The sequence below is a fragment of the Taurulus bubalis genome (assembly GCF_910589615.1).
Source record: "Taurulus bubalis genome assembly, chromosome: 12".
Taxonomy (NCBI): Eukaryota; Metazoa; Chordata; class Actinopteri; order Perciformes; family Cottidae; genus Taurulus; species Taurulus bubalis.
Genome location: NC_136600.1, coordinates 13,617,374 through 13,639,461, shown reverse-complemented (window position 1 = coordinate 13,639,461; position 22,088 = coordinate 13,617,374). Strand labels below are relative to the sequence as shown.

At 41.2% G+C, this 22,088-nt stretch overlaps 1 protein-coding gene across 1 annotated transcript in view; it reads right to left on the bottom strand.

The window, feature by feature from the left end:
- The window catches only part of LOC306744535 (mannosyl-oligosaccharide 1,2-alpha-mannosidase IA), a gene marked incomplete at its 5' end in the record, with an annotated part of 167,552 nt that overhangs the window by 64,746 nt on the left and 80,718 nt on the right, over positions 1–22,088 (bottom strand). Inside the window, one exon of the mRNA XM_079227195.1 lies at positions 7,045–7,160. Coding sequence (XP_079083321.1) covers positions 7,045–7,160 — 116 coding nt within the window. The remainder of the gene's footprint in view (positions 1–7,044; positions 7,161–22,088) is intronic.

Genomic DNA, 22,088 nt, shown 5'->3' with positions numbered 1-22,088 from the left:
GCGGGCCGGATCCGTCCGGCCCGCGGGATAATTGTTAAAATTGCAGGAAAAAAATTAATATATATATATACACACACTAGCTGAATTGGTATTGAACAACAGATCCTCTGATTGAAATACAGACATGCTAACCATTGAGCAACAGTCACAATTGATTAGAGCACTGACATTATACTGACATTATACACATATTTCCTAACTGTGCAACTCTAAATCTGCAGAGGAGAGCCCAGGCAGGTAAACAGTGGGCTGAGGTCTGCATTTTTGCTCTTTATGTTTCTAGTTTATTGAAGAAAGACCTTAAAATAGCGTTTATCATCCAAAAACCTTCACCAATGATTTAATATTATAAATTATATTTAGAGAAATATTGTCATTATGTATGCGTTAATATGCTGTGATTTTACTGGTCTGCCACTTGAGATCAAAATGGGCAGCATGTGGCCCCTTCACTAAAATGAGTTTGACACCCCTGTTTTAATGTAACGACCATTAGTCATTTAATACTTTCGTCCAAAAAATTTCAGAAAGTAGTGAAAAATGCCCGTAACTTATTTTCCAGGGTCCAAGGTGATTCAGGTAATAATACTCAGCAGATTCCTTCCTCCTAGATGACACGGTGATAAAAAGTGAATTCTCATGGTCAAAAAACGACCCTCAAGACATTTTCACTTCAACACCTGAAGTCATTCATTGATGTTTTTCTATCTGCAAATTCTGCAATATTTTCATGACTGATGATGCTTTTCTCGGTTAGAGTCCACGGGGGAGGGAGGGGACATGTAATAATGATATCAAAATGTGCTGGTAAATAACCGTAAGGATGAATCACTCATGCCCTCTACACCCTGAGACAGAACGCCAGCTCAGCTCGACCTCAGCTCCGGGTCACAGCGTTTTCTCTGAAGCATCTCCCAGCACCGTAAAATGACAGTTTTTATTCAGACGCCTGCATGACTGGGAGAAAGTTGGGTCTCGTTTAACGCAGACACAAGGACATTAGGGGTAAAAAAACAGCTCCGCTGTGATAATCAACAACCTTGCTCCAGGTCCTCTCATTACCGACGGATGCCACGCCATACTGTCCTCGAACGTGAGCGTACATTTAGCATTAACAACTCACTACAAGCTTTGAGATACAAAATATGGACAAGAATGGCTCACAAATGTTAAAAACAGCATCATGGAAAAATCTGACTATGTTTGGTTGCTCAAAATATTTTAGGATAATAATCCAACACATGCACTTGATATTTGCCTGAGGCGTATGCAAAGTTGAACTGAGTCAACAATTATGCTCGAAATAGTTGCCAGTACATTTCTCTCCATTTGTGCATGTGTGTTGCGATTCAGCACACACAGTGAACTGTTTATAGTTGGTGAGATGCTGCCGGCAATCTCCGAGACGATTTGATGAAGTTCCTCTTCCTCACAAGTCTACTCTCTCACCAAACTTTCACTGCTCTGTGAAAGGAGTGTGTCTTGTGAGCTCTGTCTGGCCTCTGGGCCCAGCATCCTTCTGAGTTTGAACAGAATACAAGCAACAACAATGAGCTGTGTCTGCATTCTACCAAAAAGTCAATTGCTACTGGATTATAACAGGACAGATATAAATACGCTTGAGCTACTTTCAATCAACATGCTTTATCTTGTTGTAAACTTTATTTGATTGTAATGAAATTGAGACCTTCGAACTTCTGCGGGCATTTTGTTCTGCATACAGACATCTCAAGCTGATAGATGTGCTGCACAGGGAAACTTTGACCGATTGCTTTTTGTTGTCTACTTTGGGATGTTGCAGGGAGATACAGAAAGGTGAACAACTTCCACCAAAGTTTCAAGAAAATACTATGATATTCTGCTTCATTCTGCTGCCAACAGAGCCCCTATTGTGCTTTTCTTCTCATTCAGCAATGTCAAGCTCACAGAAAGTGACCATAACATCAAGTGAATGCAGGTAGAAAAAATATATATACCTCAAACTAACCATGCCATGCTGCACATGGTCACATCGACGATGGTAACTTGCCGATAAAATGTTGACCATCTTGGTTTTGGCACGTTAGGATGCTAATTTTTGCTACTTGATGATGGAAAGAATATATTGACATACAGGGGTCCCTAAAGAGACATGGATATCTATACCACATTTTTGTCCAATCCATCCAATAGTTGTGACTTTTTATTTAAACAACAAAATGTTTTGTGCCTACACAACCACACTACTGCAATGCCCACAGGTAGAAAAATGCAGCACAACCATGTCAGAAGAAAAAAAAACATGGCTCCTATCTCCGGTCTCTCCCAATGACACCCACGAGACTTCATACTCACTTGAGTCTCGCCCGATTGTGCTAATTACCCAGACACTTTGCTGCCCCGGTTTGGCTCAGGAGATTCTCACCATGGTCCATCAGGAGTTATTGCCAGTGCATGTAGCTACTTACTCTAAAGATGCTTCATGGGAATCATCAACAAGCACACAGGGGGACTTTTTAATCTATAAACAGCAAACATTACAATACACAAGGTTTCACTGGGAAAGTAGTGCACACTTAAGCTTCTGAACCGATTCAGAGTGACAGCAAATACACATTACTACAGAGGATACAACTAAGTTATCTGAAATACTATTCATGGCCCTTAATGTTCTGTTGGCAGCAGCGACAGATAAAAGTTAGCCTGCAGGGTAATAACACAGACTAACAAATGAAGAGAGTACATGCTTAGATCGTGTCTACTGAAAATGTAACAAGAACAAAGCTTTTAAATCCATATTCATGCTAAACAGGTAAAGCCAGAACTTGGTTATTTTCAAAAAAGATGAATCTGCCTTTTACATTTTCAATTTAACAATCAATTATTTGTAAAAGAGAAAGATTAATTCCCCAAAAATGTATATAAAATATCAAGCGCAATTTCCCAATATTGTCATATCCAAAAAAGTTGGTTAGTTAGTTTTTTTGGCATTGCTTATACGATGACAGCTCCACTGATCATTCAAACAGCTGCACATTTCTAATTGGACTAACAGATTGACTTGAGCACAAAAACCATGACAAACTGTTGATAAGCAAACCCTGGGTGTCAATCAGTGTGCTTAGTACTTCTAACAGAACAGGCCCTTACAACATTGCGCTGAAGATCAAAATGTTTCCGATCAGTCTTAAAAATGACCGGCTTGAGAGTAGCAGCCTGTCCGAGGTGCTTGTCGTGTTTTGGAATAAAAACAATAATGGACTGAATGCTATTATTTGTACCTTTGTGTTGTTATTTCCATTTTTTTCCTTTTCCTTCATACAGCATGTGGCTGGATTCAGTCCTCCATGGACCACTGAATGAGTCATCTCAAAGGTCCATGACCTGTAACAACTCAGGTAATGTGTGTTTTGTCCCCCTCCACACTCCGCAGTGGATGCTTTTCTACCGTCTACTATTACTTTGAATCCATTTTTCCTTCTTCAAATCCTATAATAAAAACAAAACATAGCACGAATGTAGAGAACAAATATTAAATATTGAAAATAAAACCTCTTTGCGGAACACACATCCATCAATAAACCAATTACAATACCCTGGTAGGAGATCTGGCCATCCCTAGATGTGTGTATTCCAACCACAAGAGAATGAAAGAAAGCAGATGAAAGACTTCCATAGTTCCATTGTGTAGTTTTATCGCATCCTTATCTAATACATTTCCTGATGGAAGAGAAATGCGGAACCAGATTATAACTGATATAGAGAATGTTGAAGTAACAGCGAGTGAAAGAGTAGAATAAGGAGAGGAAGAGGAAGAGGAGGGGGTCTCGAGGAGTAATAACATTTACAATGGGCGTCATGAGGAAATACAATCCTATATTAGAGTCCTCATTAAGCTCTCTTCATTACTCTCTCTTAAATGAGATAAGGTCTGATGACCAGCTGGAGTAAAATTACTGGAACATAATTTAAAAGTCATACAGCATTGACCAAACTGCTGAGTGAAGATCCTCATAATACACAACATACTGTATAGCGTGTCACACTGAAGAGCCCCCAAAATGCTAACTGGCTGTGACAATGCCAACTATTTCCTCAAGCTTTATGCAACAACAGCTTGTGTGAAAATATGCCAAAAGCCATCACTGAACATTCTGGAGCTTCTTTTGTCTTTTGGTAATTGGCTCCGCTGCCAGAGCGGACCAGTCTGTCTGCTGAGCAGCTCGTCAGGATCCGCATCAGGAGCCAGGCGTTTGTTTTAAAGTCATATGTTGAAGACGCATTTCAAAGAATGTAATTTGCTCACTTGGCTCAGAGTTTTGAAATCTGTCGCCTGACTAAACCCAAAGTTCAAATCTGAATAAAAGTGGAGAATTCAGCAATTGCAAAAGAATGCTTCGACTGTTGTCTGATCACTGTTTGGTCCAATGAATGTTCTTATTTATAAACAGTAAGTTACACAAGTGGGTTGTGAAAATGTGTTTACATTACACGACCCAGAGAATATGACCAATAATACATTAATATTCCTAAAATAAGAATAATGTCAACCGGTTAGTATGAGGACATTTCACAATAAGAGACTCTGTGCAGGATTTCTCGTGCACAACCAAGTACTGGCCCAAACGTAAACTAAGCTAAATCCCCACACATGAAGACATTAGAAAGGGAAAGTTGCATGAATTATCTTATATGAATATAATTAATTTCATCTAAATTAAATGTAATTGTAAAAGCTCGGCTGGTGAAATAGTTCGACAAACAAGATTTTAATTATCCAATTATAATGTAAAATTTACAAAATTAGTATGACATTTACAATCCAAATGAAAAATCCCACTTTGATCCCATTCCAAAGCCAAAATACAATCTTTTTTTTTTTTTTTATTGAGCAGGAAAGCCTTATTTTGGGTTTATAAATGAGAATACTATTGACTTTAAGTGCTACGTCTTCCTAGCAGTTGCTCTTATAGTGAATGTATTCCCTTAAGTGGTATTGCAATAAAATTAGGACACCAAAAAATATCCTGAGGCTCTTGGCCGGCTTTGTGAACCAAGTGCATCTGACAGTGTGTATAGAGAGCCAGTGAGTACATGCGGGTAAATTTCCAAACTGCACAAGGTAGTTCAGTATCAAAATGATGATATCCTGTGACACATCAATATTTCTCAAGTGTACTGCAAACCCTTTGAGGTGTTGCAGTTATTTGATATCTAAAAACACTTATCTGTGTACAGTAGTGCAGGTGTGTGTGTGTGTGTGTGTGTGTGTGTGTGTGTGTGTGTGTGTGTGTGTGTGTGTGTGTAAAGAGTAAACCAGATAAGCCTCACATCTCTCTCCATTTTACACAGATCAATCTCAACTTCATTCACCATAATGGCAAAAGAAACTGCTATATCAAATTCATAAATGTGAATAAATATGCTGAAAACCACCTCTATACAATGACATTTTAATTACTTACCCTTAAAAATATCATTATATTTGGAGAATTAACCAAAATTGGCACTAATAAGTCATGTCGCCTTGCCCAAGAGGAGATGGAGCAGCAGCAGCCTGCTGGACTTGACCCTTCAGAGGCCGCCGCTGAAGCCAGGAGGGAGTGAGGTTGACTGATTGTCGCAGCTCACACCCGTGACAAAGTGCAGTGTGAAGTATGAGTCTTTGTTTGTCATCTTTATGATTGGTGACAGTGTGGTTGTTTGTCAGCGGTTGCAATTACTGGCCGTCTACACTTACAGGCTGTGAGGGCTGCCGCGACCAGCAGCTATAGCTCCTCTCTCACAGTTAACTGTCATCTGCATTAACAGGGAGACAGCAAACCTGCATGTGTGTGCGCGAGTGTCATACTTCCATACATAGAAAACTATGGCCGTGTGTATGTGTCCGTGCCATGAGCAAGAAGTGTAGAAGCTGAAAACTGAGCGTTTCCTTTGATGTGTCAGGGAAATTAACAGTCACTGTGGAACTTTTATGGCCTCAAAATCGGCGGTGATCAAGATGTTGCTGAGCGCCACGAGATAAAAGCACATTATAGATGCACTGTTGGTGTGCTTTTGCCCTGATTTTATACTGGGGCTGCTCCCCAGTGGAATAAATACGCATGCACAATTGCTGGCTTGATAATATCTATTCCCACACAATGGCGTGCTGTTCAAATGTACTGGAGGCATGAAGTGCACTATGCCACACATGCAAACTACATTCAGGGTGGTTTTCTTAACAATAAACCCAAAATAAATGGGTGTTTTTAAATTCTAATTGAGGCAAATTTTGTCAGTAAACAAATCGTTTCACTGTGGCGGCATCTGACACCTTGTCATAACAGGCAGGGAATTGGTGTAATTATTGCCAAGTGTCGTCAGTACAATGTTGACAGTCATAATGCCATAGTCAAATTTGTAAGCTTTGTGCGATTACACGCCATTACGTAAACCACACTTTATTATAACGGGTGGAAAACATGGCCCCGAGGCCCAGAAATGGCATCTTAGGCAAACTGGCACTTGACTGTTTGCAGCAAACCACACAAAACATGTCCTGGTTGGCGCTCTCTGCAGCTCCCAATCCCAACATGATATCAGACCTGGCAACCCTCCGTTGTTCCCGACCCCGTCGTTACAGACTCAATCAATGAAAGTGCCGCAGCCTCTTTTAGCCTGCTCTCCCCCAATTTTTTCTATCTAAAAAAAACATCCCTTAGACCCCTCCCATCTCCTCTTTCTTTTATTTATCACATTTTCTGCCGCACAAAGGCCTTTCAAAGAGGCAGAGAATCCCATCAGCTGGTAACACGGCGTGGCCAGTGGCCACACAGGGAGCTTTTGCTTCCTGCTGGAATGTCCCGAGCTTTGGAAAACTGTCAAACAGTGGACACAATGTTGGTGTTAGAGCACAATAGCAGGGTTTAAAATCAATCCGGCATGCAACACCACTGCTGAAGACGTCGTTATCTTAATGTAGTGGTTACCCATGAGCTGACCGAGGCTTTTTTAAAGTGAGGTAAAAAGTAAATGATAACAATTAAAATGTGTCCAACCAGACAAGGAGAATGGGTTTCTTACCGAGTTTAAGTCCAGGCTGGTCTGCACCCACTCCTTTGCATCGTTATATTCTTCCATCAGTCCCATAATATATAGTGTGTCCAGTGAGTCAATGATGGAGGCTCCTCTTAGGCCACCTGCACAATGCACAAGAGAACCGAGTTAGTGGATTATCCATATCATACCTAGAGATGATTACATTTACACCTGGTAGTAATGTGTGTCTCCAGTGTTCACAATGACATCACACTGTCGGAGAGAGCTGCATTACACAAGGGCTCGACAAGGGCCTTGCACGAAGACATCAGCCTGACTTTGAGGTTCGTCTACCCTCGCGCACACAAAAGGTGTGAGGAGAGGAGATGATTAGCACAAACGGACCGCACGGACGGTACGCAGAAGTCTGAGCCCTCGACCCCCACTCGGTCGACGCTATGAACATTGGCTGTTGAAGCTGATGGGAATGAAGCTCCGGTACTCTGACAACCCTCGCGTTGTGCATTTCTGCTCACGTAGTGGTTGTATGTGGATTAAACGCAGTTGCATTTACATTTGTGTTCAGCATGGTCACAATGCGTCACCGACCACACATTCAGCCTCAATGCATTTTGTGGTCGAGAACTATCCAATTGCATTCCGATCACCCAAAACACATTTGAATCATAGGCGTAGATGGGAAGAGATGTGTGGCTCAGGAGAAATGTTTTAAACTTAATCAGTAACACTTTCATTTACATCCATGATCACTTACGTAATATCATATGAAGAGAGTGAAACACCACCATGCTTTTTGTAAATGCTTTATATCACAGACAGTACAACATTCATGTAATTACATAACAATATACGATTACCCGGTTGGCATATGTCCCATAGTTGTTGACTGATTCAGTGACTAACAATTGTAATGTTGTTTAATTTGTTTACAGCTACAATATAGTGCATCATAAACCATTTACTAAGTAACTAAGATATGTATGAATGCTGAATGGTGGAGGTGGAGATATTAAGTGCAAGGGGAAAATACGTTTTTAAAGAGGCAGTGACGATCCTATGTTAAACCACAACGGGCAACTCATTTACAAGAAATGAGAGAAAATCATCTGTTACCACCTACTTTTTCAACCTGGGTCATTAACAAAATGTTTCCCTCTGCACATGTACTAGCATCTGCTTGGTCTTCAAATAACTTTAAGTTCTCGTAATAAAGTTGCAAACGGATCAAGCGCTAACTGCATGTTGTGATTTGCTGTGTTTGTTGTAACAGTGCCTCACAGTGACGCTAAGCTACAGTACTTCCATCACTAATCCTTGAGATGGTGAATGAACACGCCCAGATGGCGTTGCCTTTGTAGAAACTTTCCCTAATGTGAATGTAAATGTGTGAAATTGAGAAGAAAAAACACTCGTAAAAGGAAATGAAGTAGTGAGAACAACAAAAAGCTGACAATTACATTTGTTAATTGACTGTTACATAAATTCTTGGAAGGTAGATAAGTACTCAGATTTAACCCCAAACCTTTATGTGTCGATTAGCAACGGCAACTTGACTGCATCCGCGATGAAAAGGTAAAACATTAAAGTCCCTCGTATGGTAAGCTTTTGTAATTGCTGTCGTGATGTTGAACGATAATAGTAAAACAGCTTTGTGTGGCCCAGATGAAAAGCATCAGCTGCAAAGCATCAGTCACTGTACTGTGACATGAAAGTCGAGTCATTTAGGAATCAACCACCAGAGGGGATAAAAGAACTGATATACTTTGATTATAGCAAACATTTAACAGCTGCTCCTGGATTACATTCGGTGTATGTGTTTATTCGTTAATTCTGTGTGTAAATGTCACTATCGTGGTGTATAAAATATGTGTGTGTGTGTGTGTGTGTGTGTGTGTGTGTGTGTGTGTGTGTGTGTGTGTGTGTGTGTACAGTCACTCGGAGTGTCTGTCTTTATGAATCTCATTGGAAGCAATTCATTTCTTTTCACAAACTAAATGAGAAACACTAAAGGGTGTTTATGCCAAGCTGATGGCCTTATGAGAGATTGCATGACCTATTTTCATTCTCATATGACCAAATAATGAGCCTCCCAGAGACAACTAGGCACAAAGGAAAATAAACATTATCCTTAATGAATTACTGTAAGGGAGTTAAAGGGCAAATTGTGCTTTGGAAGTTTAATACCAAAACAATGTGGCTAAATATAATGTGAATCTCACTGCTCAGGGGCTCACATTGAAGATCATTAGAAAAAAAATGTGGAAGCTGACCTGATTAAATGAGAAGTGATGAAAAATCGTCATGTTCATCCCTGAGAATAACGTAGCCAACAGTAGATGGCTAGATTGATGTGATGCAACTGAGCAGCAACCTGGCACATCAAAGTCCTTCGGTTTTCATCACGAGTTATTGTTACAGCTCAACAAATGCTGCAAATGATAACCGTACCTTTGGGCGAAAAAACTCTTGCCAATTTTTCCAGCTTCTGATTTGTTGCATAAAATGTATGCAGCGTTGCAACTGATAATTACTTTTAGTTTATTTTAATCAGTTCATTATTTAGTCCATAAAGTGTCAGTGTAAAAACAAAAATTCAAGCATTTTGCTTCATTCAAACAATACATAATTTGGTCTCTGCTGCTGTTTTCATACTGTTAAAACCAATAAACTGAAAAATAATGAGGGTTGAAGACTTTTCTGTCTGTTAACTAATCAATTGATTCACTAATTGTTTGGTACTAAAATGTTGCCTTTATAATTATTTTAACATCAAACTCCTTTACTGTCAGTCTGGATGTTAAAGCCAGTTTTCATGAACAACTTATCCGCTCTACAAGACAAGCTGTTCCTATAGTATTTGTAGCTGCCTTTACATCCCTACCCTGAGATTAAAACTCTCACCACCACTGACCTTTCACCTCATCTTCGAGCTTCCATGGTGGATTAGCTGAAGAGGCTAGCCCGGATGCCGAAGAGTACGCAGGACAGGGATCAATGACTTGGCTTGACTGGATGATCGGTGCCATATGCGTCGACCATAAATCCCATACTATTAATAGTCTAAGAGGCAGAAAACCACTGGAGCTTTGTGCGGCTTGCAAATCCCTCCTAAAGCCACGTTATAGGACTGGAAACTAATTTCTCCTCGTTAGATTTTTCTTATTTTGTTACAGTACCCAATACCACGCTTGTACTCCTGACAAGGTGGCCACGTCATGGCCTTTGACTATTCCGATTAATTATACCAAGCATCCCCACCCTTTGAAAGCTCACCTGCTGTAGTTTGCCTGCTGGCAGTTCACCTCAAATTGTCAGCGAGAGGGCAGTGCTATCCTGAGGCAAGACACATGTAGTCCTCTTCCAGTAACTCTAGTGGACCATCTGTTATCTGTTGTGCTAATATTAACTGTATTCAGTCTCAGATGTATGTTGGTGTATCAAATCATAAAGACTTTCTGCTTCTGATAATGTTACAGAGGAAATACAGGACTCAAATGTTGAGTTGTGTAGAAAATGATTTTTTTTTCTTTGCTTACCCAGCACCCTTATCTCTTCTCAATGACAAACAGTGATGATGACAACTGAGAAGCAGGGTGTATTCATATATCTAATGCACTCTGGTTATCCAACCCCAGAGGTAGCCGAGCTCTCTGTGGCCGCACGGAAAACAGCCGAGTGTGGAAAATTCCTATTGAGAAAAGCACCAAAGCTAAGATGATTGATTGAGTCTGAGGATAGATGGAGCAGATCAATCCATCATGGTGTTCTCCCTCGGCTTCCATGGTCTAAGACCCTATTTATTTCTGTAGCCCTTTTAAACAAATAAAGGAGCCGTGAGGATTCGCTAAACACAGGGGCAATAGGGGTGTATTTATAAAGATTGATAAACATGCACACACTTACATGCTTTAGTTTATGGTCTACTTATGCATTCTATTTGTGTTCATAATGCACTTAGTGTAATGTTAAATACATACTAAGGCTCAAAGTTTTACACAATCTAATTATACATTTTGATAATTATTTGCCGTTTTATTGCAAGAAGCATGCAACAAATCAAGTATAGTCTTGGGTTTGATAAACTTTTACTCGGCTCACAGTCTATTGACCTATGAAATATAAAATATCAGCTCGTAAACAATGACAAATCATCCACAGAACAATGCCGGAGTAAACTGGGCAAAGCTTTTCAATTGGCTCTGATAATTTGATCAATTGCATATATGTTCGGGAATTCCTACCACTGAAATAGAATTTGAACTAAGGCGGGTCCAGCATTATTAGCTAATAAGTGTGTGTGTGTGTGTGTGTGTGTGTGTGTGTGTGTGTGTGTGTGTGTGTGTGTGTGTGTGTGTGTGTGTGTGCAGAGTACACAGAAAGCCATTAGTGAGACATTGGCTGGTGGATGTTCATTCATCATCACATTGTCGGTCAGGGGGTTTACATTAGACGACGAGAGTCCGCTTGATCACTCACTCACTGAGGCCTGTTTGTGATTTGTGATATTACTTGCTTCTCTATCTCCTCATCTCTTTTCTAACTACTGATTTACATTTATATATATATATATATATATATATATATTAGGGGAAACCACTCCTTTATTTAATCCCTCAGGGGAAAGTTCAGAGGCAACATATCCGCTCTAATTTCATTTCACCAGAATAAACTGTGCGATGTGCATGCTAATATATATGTTGATGCCCCTTAAATGCCATCAGATGTTTGTTGTGAATTCCATTGACAAGGCACATTAAAGATGCAATAGAGTAAACCAGATAAGAATAATACAATTTCAATACAAGTGTTTAATACACCCATTGGGAAAACAGGAGTAAAATATGTCAATTATGTCCTTCTCATTTGAGCTTGTGACTCATGGCAGCAAAATAATAAAATATCAAGCATGTGGTCAATAAGTCACCCTGTACACGTCATCAAAGTGAATATTATTCATGCAGACGCTGGGATGCACATTAATTACGCTGCCCTGTTACTAGCGGTTGCCAGTATCTACTTATCAATCGCCAATGCAATGAGCATCTTGTTAGCGCTAATGCCATCTGGCACCAGAGAGACGGGGTTAGCGAGCTGCTGTGTCTGTGTGATGTTAACCATATGTAGCCGTTTGCCATTCGAGGCACGAGGTTAGCGGCGCGGATGAAGTACACTAAGCAGATGACTCTGTAGGTGAGTGGATTTTTGATGGAGAGCGCCAACGGGGCAGTGGAAGACAAGAAAGCTAGTTGAGAGGCAGAGGGATAAAGTGGGATTAGGCGAGTAGAACATGAAAAGGGTAGGGTGAACCAGTGCGAGAGAAATGTCATGTCTATCAATCAAGATGGACCTTTCTGAAAAGGCTCTCAATGCCAACGGTGTGCTTTAGTCTCCTTGAGGAGCCGATGTCAAATAAATCAAGAATAATCAATAACCGGTGCGGAGAGAGAATCGACTGAATGTGCTCTAACTCATGCTTATTCGAAGGTTGGCTTCTAGTTACCATGACCACAACCGTTCCCTTATGTTAATGAAACAGTTATCATTGAAACCATGATGACCCCTGACCTTGTAGTAATTGCGACCCAGACCACGATCATTTCCCAAAATCAAACCAAGTCGTGTTTGTGCCTCACTTAAGGCCGCCTTAACCAAAGCATACATTTATTAGATGTATTCATCACAGTTATAGTTGTTATGTCGTCCTGCCGAAAGAGGCATCAGATCAAAAGACATGCCGTTCTGAAGGGACATTATAAACAACATATTTTGTTGTTTAATTGGGAGGACTTCTACAAATTTGCCCATCTGACAGATGAAGACAGCCTTCGTGAATGAAGAAACTATTAAAAACAGGAATGCAAATTTGGTTTTGATGATAAAGGCTTTGTGGGAAAAATTATGTTTTTGTCTGACATCTGCAGTGGAGTCTGTGAAACTAGCCGGCATTACTTGCTAGCTTTCAAAATAAAGTAACAACATTTCCAATCCATGATTTCTTGCGTTGAAATCAAATAATTTTACGAAATTAGTTTATTGTTGGCGCAGCTGATAACAGCACAGCCGAGCTAGTTCTGTGATATGCGGTTGAAAAGTGTTTGAGATTATAATCTTTATTTTTTATGCCACTTCAATGACTACACTTTCAACATGTAACAGGTTTATTCGGTTCCGATGTACAAATCTTTGACAATTAACTACTTAAATCCTTTCCATACAGTCTTTTCAGCTGCTTATTTACTGAGACGCATTATTTAAATCATAGGAAAGCTGACCCTGCTCTAAGGAATGTGCATGCATGGCTGTGACACATTGACATAGCACCTCTGTCCAGACAAGAGCAGTGTAAGATGAAAAAGGGAGGTGGGGCGGTTCAGAAAACAGCCCAGCGCTCAAAAAAGTGGCAGAAAACAGGCTGCTGGACCACTGACTGTTTGCAGGTATCCCAACAAACTATTTCTGACTGCAGGGCCCAAACAGTTTGGCAACCATCCAAAGATAAGCCAGCAGAAACTGTCAGTGTCTCTATCGGAGGGAACTGGCACGAAGACCATCTTTCTGCAGCCACAAATATAAGATCCTTACTTGCAGATGCTTGCTAGATGTAAGAGGGGGAACCTAATCCCATTGATTATCAACGTAAAGACTTCTCAACCAGCTACTGCACAAAACAAGGGTGCATACATGGGGATCAATAGACATGTTCAATTGAATCCTCGCTTTGCACAATTTGTTCTCTTTATACTGGACAAATTGCAACGTATCTCACGTTCTTCAATCAACCTTTGAGGATATCTAATCTCAAGTAATACCGCAGAACAAGAGGTGTATCTAATAAGAGCCTGGCAGAGCGGCTGGCGGGAGACAGAGCAGTTTGGAGAGGTCTATTTACTGAGAAGCATTGCTTCAATCATAAGGATGAGGAAAGCTGACCCTGCGTCAAGGATGTGCATAGCTGTGTTGTGGGTGAGACATTGATGTAGCACGCCTGTCCAGACAAGAGCAGTGGAAGATGATGAGTGAGTGAGGTCGCAGAAACCATACTCGAAACAGGCTGCTGGACCACTCATTTGTAAACTCCTAAACACTCATACACTTATAGGTGTGTTCCCATAAATTATCACGTCTATGAACTTCACTGGAACGCGGATCCGGAATTACAGAAACAGAATTATTCGTCCATTAATCACTCCTGTCTTCTCTTACTGAATCATTAATCAATGAATCAATTCTCTTTGTTAGTCGTCATAGAAATTATTTTTTTCCTTTCTTTTTCTGAGCACTTTAAGGACTTTGTTGGCTCAAAAGCTGAGGTTCAAACTTACCACAAGGTCAATTTACTACATTCTCTGGGGCTTTCAACCTTCCTCTATGATCATACTATTTATTTTATTTATATACCTTTTTCTGTAGTGCCTGATGCCTCGGTTAAGACACAGGTTGAATATTAACAATTTTACTGTTGACTTTGATTTGAAAAAGAACATTTTGTTCAACAGTTTGTGGCCAGTATTGTGTGTCTGAATCCTTCCTTGTTCAGTGGATTTATCTGTATGACTGCCTTGCTGCCATGGCTACCAGTACTGTGCATTTAAATCCCACTACTACTCTCCCTACCCATCAGTAAAGCACCACATGGACAAAATTAGAGGCAATCAGTCCTGATTGCATCCGGACTCAACCGACAGCCGCCCTCCCCATCTCTATCCTTGTTCACCCTTACGGTAATCACACAATCAAACTGCCCCACAAAAGGACCTGCATCTAATGGTGCTTTGTGCCTTCCAGTGCGATAGCACAAAGGACGAAGAGAAAGGAAGGGACAGAGAATTGATAGATCAAGGCACATTAGATAACACATTAGACATAAACGAATTGGTTCCATTATGAGGCCTTCAGAGGAGGAGCAGACTGAGCCAGAATCAGGGACAGCAGGAGTCCTTTTATTTTAAAGCCCATCAGTGTTTCTCTGCATGTTGCACGAGGAGGCTGATGAACACTTGGCAAAGGGAGACGTATCAGTCTCTAATCTTTAAGGAGAGCTCATATAGATTTATTTCATATTCTACTTTTTCAGATAAGGCTCTCAAATTCAATTGTCATAGCATTGATTGGTGTTATTTTTGGTTTTAAAATAGAATGTTTATTTTTATGAACGATAATCTCTTTTTGTGTAACTATTTCCGGGTCCATTATAGTTAATTAGACGAAGATGATCACCTGCGATGGAAGAAAGGTGTGGGACAGAGTTTACTTGGAGACTTGAAATCACATGTGTCTTATTTGGCAAAGCTTAGTTAAGGTGGCAGAGTTCAAAAGACCTTTAAAAGGAACAGACCCCTTCACATATTATTTCCTCATTGAAATAGGTTTAGATGTGAGATGACTAGCTTTTACAGATGATATCAATAAACTATCAAAGTGTCAAAGACTTAAGGGCCAATCAACACACCTTCGCGCACATTAATCTAATCACAAACAAATGCAAAATGCACACTGTCCAGACATGATTAGAGAGGCTACAGCCTTTGAGCGGTACACACGTCAATCTAATTGCAGCAATCTAATTTGCCACTCTGGGAGAGCGTGGCGTGTCAGTGCAGCAGCCCTGTCTGATATGACTGCCTCTCAGATGAGATTACACACCGCACGCAGTGTTATCGAACCCCTTGCCTCCTCTCTCACAAACACGCAGCACAGTAGGAGCGGGGGTGGGAATCACACATCTGATACTCTCAACCCCTAAAACCTGATTGGGAGTGACAGCTAAAGCTAGAGGCTCTGATTAGGCAGTTGATAAAAACACTCAGCCGCGGCGCTGCAGCAACAATTCCACCTGTCGTAAGGTCATCCAACTCAAATCCAGAATGTAAACAAATTGAAAAATAATATTCCCAGTAATATATCAAACTTTAGTTTGGAGGACGGGTTAGCAGGGTGAATACATTCTTCCAGTCTGAGGTCCCAGGTGTAACCTTGAAAGAAATCCACTTTGCAAGCCTAATCTCCGATTTCTTTGTCGATGAAACTCAGCAGTGCTTCCTTTACCGTCCAACAGTCTTTATCTCATCTGAATGGGGCTTTCTAGCTCACCAGTTGCACACACAAAAACCATGGAGCCCAAACTATTTAGGAGAGTCGTAGTAACCTGTTGACAAAGAGCAACCGTCTGTTGGAGAAATTAAACCGTCCGTCTAAGCAGAGCAGCTGCTGCTTGTCATTTAGTGCAGCCCTGCAGGCATTCAAAGGTAGATACGAGAGTGTGTGTGTGTGTGTGTGTGTGTGTGTGTGTGTGTGTGTGTGTGTGTGTGTGTGTGTGTGTGTGTGTGTGTGTGTGTGTGTGTCTAAAGTTCATCTATATGCATTGTGCTCTTCTGTACATCTGGTTTATGTCTTTTGACAACTGGTCTGGAGGCGGTACAGACATAACTGTTGCTTCTGGCACTTGTGTTAAAATTAAACTGCGGGCATATTAAAAAAGATTTTAATTAAGAAAAAAGGACACGATACTTTCCAAGTAAGTTAATCAACTGTAGATAGCCCTTTTAGAGGCCTCTTGTGTGTCCACTGAGAAGTACTGCTGCATGCTCACCTGCAATTTCACACTCGATTACGGCGTGAAGGCAAACTTTCCAGCAATATTGCCGAGAGGAATTCCAAGAGTTAGGCCATTTTAAGCACTTGTCCGCATTACTCACAATCAATTCCCGTTTCAGTTCTTCGCCGCGTTCCTCCGCTTATTTCAGTGCAACCTCCTTCTGTTTCCAGGATGCCGGAGGCTGTTAACAGTTTTCACAAACCCCCTGTGTGGCCCAGACTGTGGAGCTCAGTGTGAAAGTTCTTCCAACCCTCGCGGCCGGATACACCAACAATAGGAATGAATGTCATACAATGGTACTTATTCATTCTGCCACCACCATCCCCTCTCCACTCAGACCGAGCCAAGAGTCTCCACTGACAACCTGAGTCTCACCTGGCAGTGATGTGCCATGGATTTCTACTGACGAGAAAGGAGGAAGTATTTTCTGCAGGCACGGTTGGAGTGCAGGGAGGGAGAGAGAGATAGAGAGAGAGAGAGAGAGAGAGTTTGTGGGCAAATGTGCACTACAGACTGTTGGTCAACCTGCGCCACCGTTAGGTCGTTGCTACACTGAGAGCCACTTCTGATGCTTCAAGGTACGACGCTCGCCACAGGAACGAGGATATTTCTGCTCAGTGGGTTGCAAATGTGTGAAGACGACGGCAAGTCTGAGAGCTGCAGGAATCCAAACAGAGGATATTCTGAAATGTAAACACAACTCTCTGTTTTCAGGGAACATAAAAGACATCAGAAAACCTACTGGTGAATGATGAATGAGCATGGAGACAAAAACTAAATGTTCCTTTCCACCGGATACACAATGGTCCAAGGGGAACGTGATTGTCACTGAGAAGACTGGAAGTCTGATGAGTCACGGTGGACAGTTTCAAAGTTGATGGGTGGATGTGTTTGCACTTTGAGGAAGAGTTACTGCGAGACTCTTCAGCTTAGTGAAATATTCAGTTTGAGAGTAGAGGCAGAATGAGGCAAAGCTAAGAAATAAAAAAAAATAAAAAGTATTGTATATTAATAGTCCCTTAAATAAGTGAATGGAGCTAAATCTGCTCCCTTATACTGCCACAAGCTTAAGAGCTTGGCAGGAAAAGCTTGTGATTAAAACTGCCAAACACTGATTACTACACAGCAAACAGCATGTCTCATGTTTCAGAGACGTCATCATCAGAGTGAATCCGGCAATACGTCACTGCAGACTGATCAGTGACCACAGATTACATAAACTCAGGATCCAAACGGTCCAAAGATAAAACAGCATGGAGGGGGGCTTTATCCGGATAGAGCTAAATTTGCCCCTTGCCCCTTGTATTCATCAGCTAGCGATTGAATCGTTACACTAGAATAGAATACAATCCCCCATAATCCTCCTGCTTCGTCATACATTTTGCAACCGGTCTTTCATCGTTTTGGCTTTAATCCTAGCGATGGCACTTAATGATGCGCTCATGCCCCATGAGGGGAACTTGTTCTAATCCGAGAAGGGAAGGACAACAATTTGGTGGCAATGATCACGAAAAATGGCTTCACGATCATGTCCTGTCCTCTGCTGAGAAATGTCTCTCTTCACCAGGTCAAGAAGGTTTGGATTGTGCGGATAAGGAAGCAGATCAAGTCAAAACCTCCGGGACATAGGAACTTTCTACACATCAAATGTATGATCAGCAAGGAAAAGCCCCACAGCAGATCCCAGACACAATTATAAATTAGTGAAGGTCATGCACTCAACATCCTTGTTATTTCAACTAAAGTCTTTCTCTGAGCCATTTAATTCTCCTGGCTTTGCATCCTACAGTGGCAATTTGTCCTTCTGAACCCCCTCAGGATTTCAGTATACCCCATGCTTTTATAACCCTGTCACTAGCTCAGCCTGCGAGCTCTTGCTACAAGTGAAGCACTGAGCCTAGTTTGCGTGTGCTGTGATCTCCAGGCAGTTGTCGCTGCCTCAGCGGCAGCAGAAGCAGAGCTGTGCAGCCGGGGCCATTACGTGCACCGGGACAAAACCTGCTCTGACAGCAAAGTGCATCGTCAGAGGCTCGCTGTCAAGCTCCTCATCTGCCTGCACCTTTAATGCTCAGAGCGTGGACCCACAGTCAGGTTGAGACACTTCCTCTCCTCTGCTGATCGTCCAAGTTTCACTGAGCTCATCGAGTGACCTTGCTCAACTAATCATAAGCAAAAGTGGTCAAGAGCAGGGGGAAATAGTCATTGTGTTCTCAAGTTATTAATGTTGTTCTCAATCCCCATATATCTTAACGTTTGCCTGCAAATCCTGATTCATGATGTGATTTTATGTATTTTTACTTCTTTGCTCAGGAGTGAGGCAGAACAGATAGCAAGATCTCCAACTGATATCAAAATTAGTTTTTGACATATACTTTATTAGGACTGTATCCTACCTATGGTTAATTAATAATCACCACAGCTGGGCCCATTAAAATCTCCCCCTTCTTTCTATAATGCAAGACAAACAACACTTAGTGACTCAGTATGAGTAGAAATAACATGTATGATTAGTGGGAACCAGTGCTAACGCGAGTAAGCTGGGATAACCATCTCTGACATTCCAAGTGGAAAAGAAAAAACATGACTCGTCCACCCAAATATTGAATGCTGTTAAGGGACATAATACTTTGGAAGAAATGTCTTGTATAATTGTTTTGTCTTACGCATTATGAAGTTCTTCAGTCGGTAATGCACTGTGTCGCCTGGAGGCCAAAGCTCAGAAGCCGTTTCCACAAATATGTCCAAAACAATGTCATCCTCCAGAATAAAAACTATGCACAATGTCTGCATTATTATTATAGCTTACAAAGTAAGTGAGGCGAAAACTATGGGGTCTGAGATTTGCTAAAATGAGATGCTGTGTATGGATCTACGCGTGTCTGATGTGTTTGCTTGTGATAAATAATGGACACATTGTTTCTCTGTGCACTGGACTCTGACCAATACATCTTCGGGACATCGTTATAAGTTGATATCGGGTTATCACTAATATATATTGTTGTAGGCGTAGATGTCTGCAGGGCAGTTAACTGCAGCAATAAATGTTTTATTGTCTTAATTATCAACTTTACTCTACACTTTGTAATCTCAAAATGTTTGTTGATGTAAAAAGAAAAACGAAAATTAATGTTGTTATCAGAATTTTTTATTATTATTATCAAAGTTACGCTGCTGGCAACTATCTAAATAGATAACAAAATCCAGTGTCGTTCGAACTCCACGATGCACATCCTCGTATTTCTTAACGACGATAGGATGTATAAATCACTTACCAGCATCGGCTGCTGCTGTTTTTAACGAAGGTGATAAAACATGTTTTTTACATCTTACAATTATGATGATATGTGACGCGTCATACAAGCAGTTTCAGTTTGAGGCCTTATTGGTTCCAGAACAAATTGGCAATATTCATTGGAGGGTTGGGATGCGCTCTCCGGGGACGTTGGGGGGACCAGATCCTGATTTGTCACTTGGCTCTCTGGTCGCTATGGAGACAGATGATTTTTGCCGCACCATGATGGAGCCCCTGGGATAAAGACATGGATGGAGTAGGAATGGAAAGTGGGTGGATGGTGTCAACCCTTCACTCTGTGGGTGACTCCAATGTGACAGGCGGTGATAGCCCCTCGTTCAACCCTAATGACGGGGGGGTTGCCTCTCCCACCCCGGCTCCCTCCAACCTTCACAGTGCCCCACTTCAAGGCCTGGCACGAGACCCATTGGGAGGTAATTGCGAAGGAGGGGGAAACCTGTCTGTTCTGCCTAGTATGTGGGCAGAGCAGAGAGCAGGCAATTGCAAGTAGAGTCAGTCAAATGCTAATTAATATAAGAAAATCTTTTGATAAAACAAAGAGGCATTTGCAAATAAAAAGGAGGAGCTCAAGGTCTGTCTTTGCAATTGTGCCGTCTCTGCAGATAACTTCAGAAGATCGGTCACTGCTTTGTTTGACGTAAAATATCTTAATAATAATAATAATAATAATAATAATAATAATGATGATGTATGACAGTGACAATTCCTCAACATGCTGAGGGGCTCCAAGGATCCGGAGGACCCTTTCAATTGTACCGTCAGCAAGAGACGACTACATAATAAACACTTGAAGCTTCATCATATGGGTCATCGATCCATGCTAAATCAAGTTTTCAAAGCCTCTCCTCCCTCCTCCTTCCCATCATGCAAGAGCACCTGGCAGCGCTCTACATCATCTGAAGATCTGTTGGGATTTTCTAATAAACGGTACTGGTTTTAAATTTTCCCAGAGGCATGCCATGTGAAAAAGGTGATGGGTTCAGCCTGTGCATTCCAGGACCACTGGTGAACAAACAGGTGACCTTATGTTCTATAGTAGTACCTATTGGGATGAGCAGGGAAAAGAGACAAATAAGGGGAAGTGTGGGAGAAAAAAAAATGAAAAAAGAAAGAATTATATAATCCAAAGATCAAGGCTGAAAAACAAATTGAAAACCATTTTTCCATGCATTACGCTTTAATTTGTTGTTGAGGGGCAGAGAGCTGTATAGCAATTGTGAATAGCAGCATGTGGCCAATCCCCTTAACAGCCATAGGACATCTATTGTAGATGAAAAATCTCTGGAGTGAGGAAGGGGCAACTGTGAAACCTAATGTAATGCTCTCTATTTATTTATTTTTAAACCCAATCACAAGCCTTGTCCCCAGCATCTGTTGGACTGTGGTTTGGACTTGGCATTTAATGTGCAGTCTGATTCAGTTACTGACCCACATATGCAGACACGAGGGTAATGACGTCGATCACAGAGCCATGAACATCTCTTTAATCCTCCATTTAGGCTGTGGGACCGGTTGGCTGTCTCACTTCGTAGGGATGCGAGAAAGTGATATAATACACGAGAGCTCTAATAAGAATGGAAAATGAGTTAGTCGTGTCAAAAGAAGGAAGGAAAGGAAGTCTGAAGAGGGCATAATTGGTGTGAAATGCTAGAGAGCTCCTGCAATATCTGAAAGAGTAGAGATGACACTGGCGTCTAATTAATTTCTTATTGATTATAATGCTAAAAGCATGTGATTTACCAAAACTGCCGGTGTAAACTTAAGGCTGGGCATCACACCTATTGACACAAGCTGAAACTAGGAACTAAAGTCTGCACCAAGTTTTCTTGTCAGATTTGAAGTCTGGTTAAAAAAGGTATAGTTTTTTTTTCTTATTCTTTTTTTAGAGACTTCCTGAATCGCTTTCTTGCCAAGACTCGAAGAGTGTGGATTGATACCACTCTCAAATCTGCATGCCAATTATGAAGCTACAGCCAGCACTTTGCTTAGCACAAAGACTGGAAACAGGAAGCCGAGCTCCAACTCTCTGCTTTACAAGAAGTCAGCACAGGAGTCCAATTAATCTACCTCCCGCATCTTTGTTGTGGCCAAAAGGGAATAAAAAATACGTCTATGGTTTCAAGGACACTTGATGGGTGGACTGAGTTTACTAGAGGGACC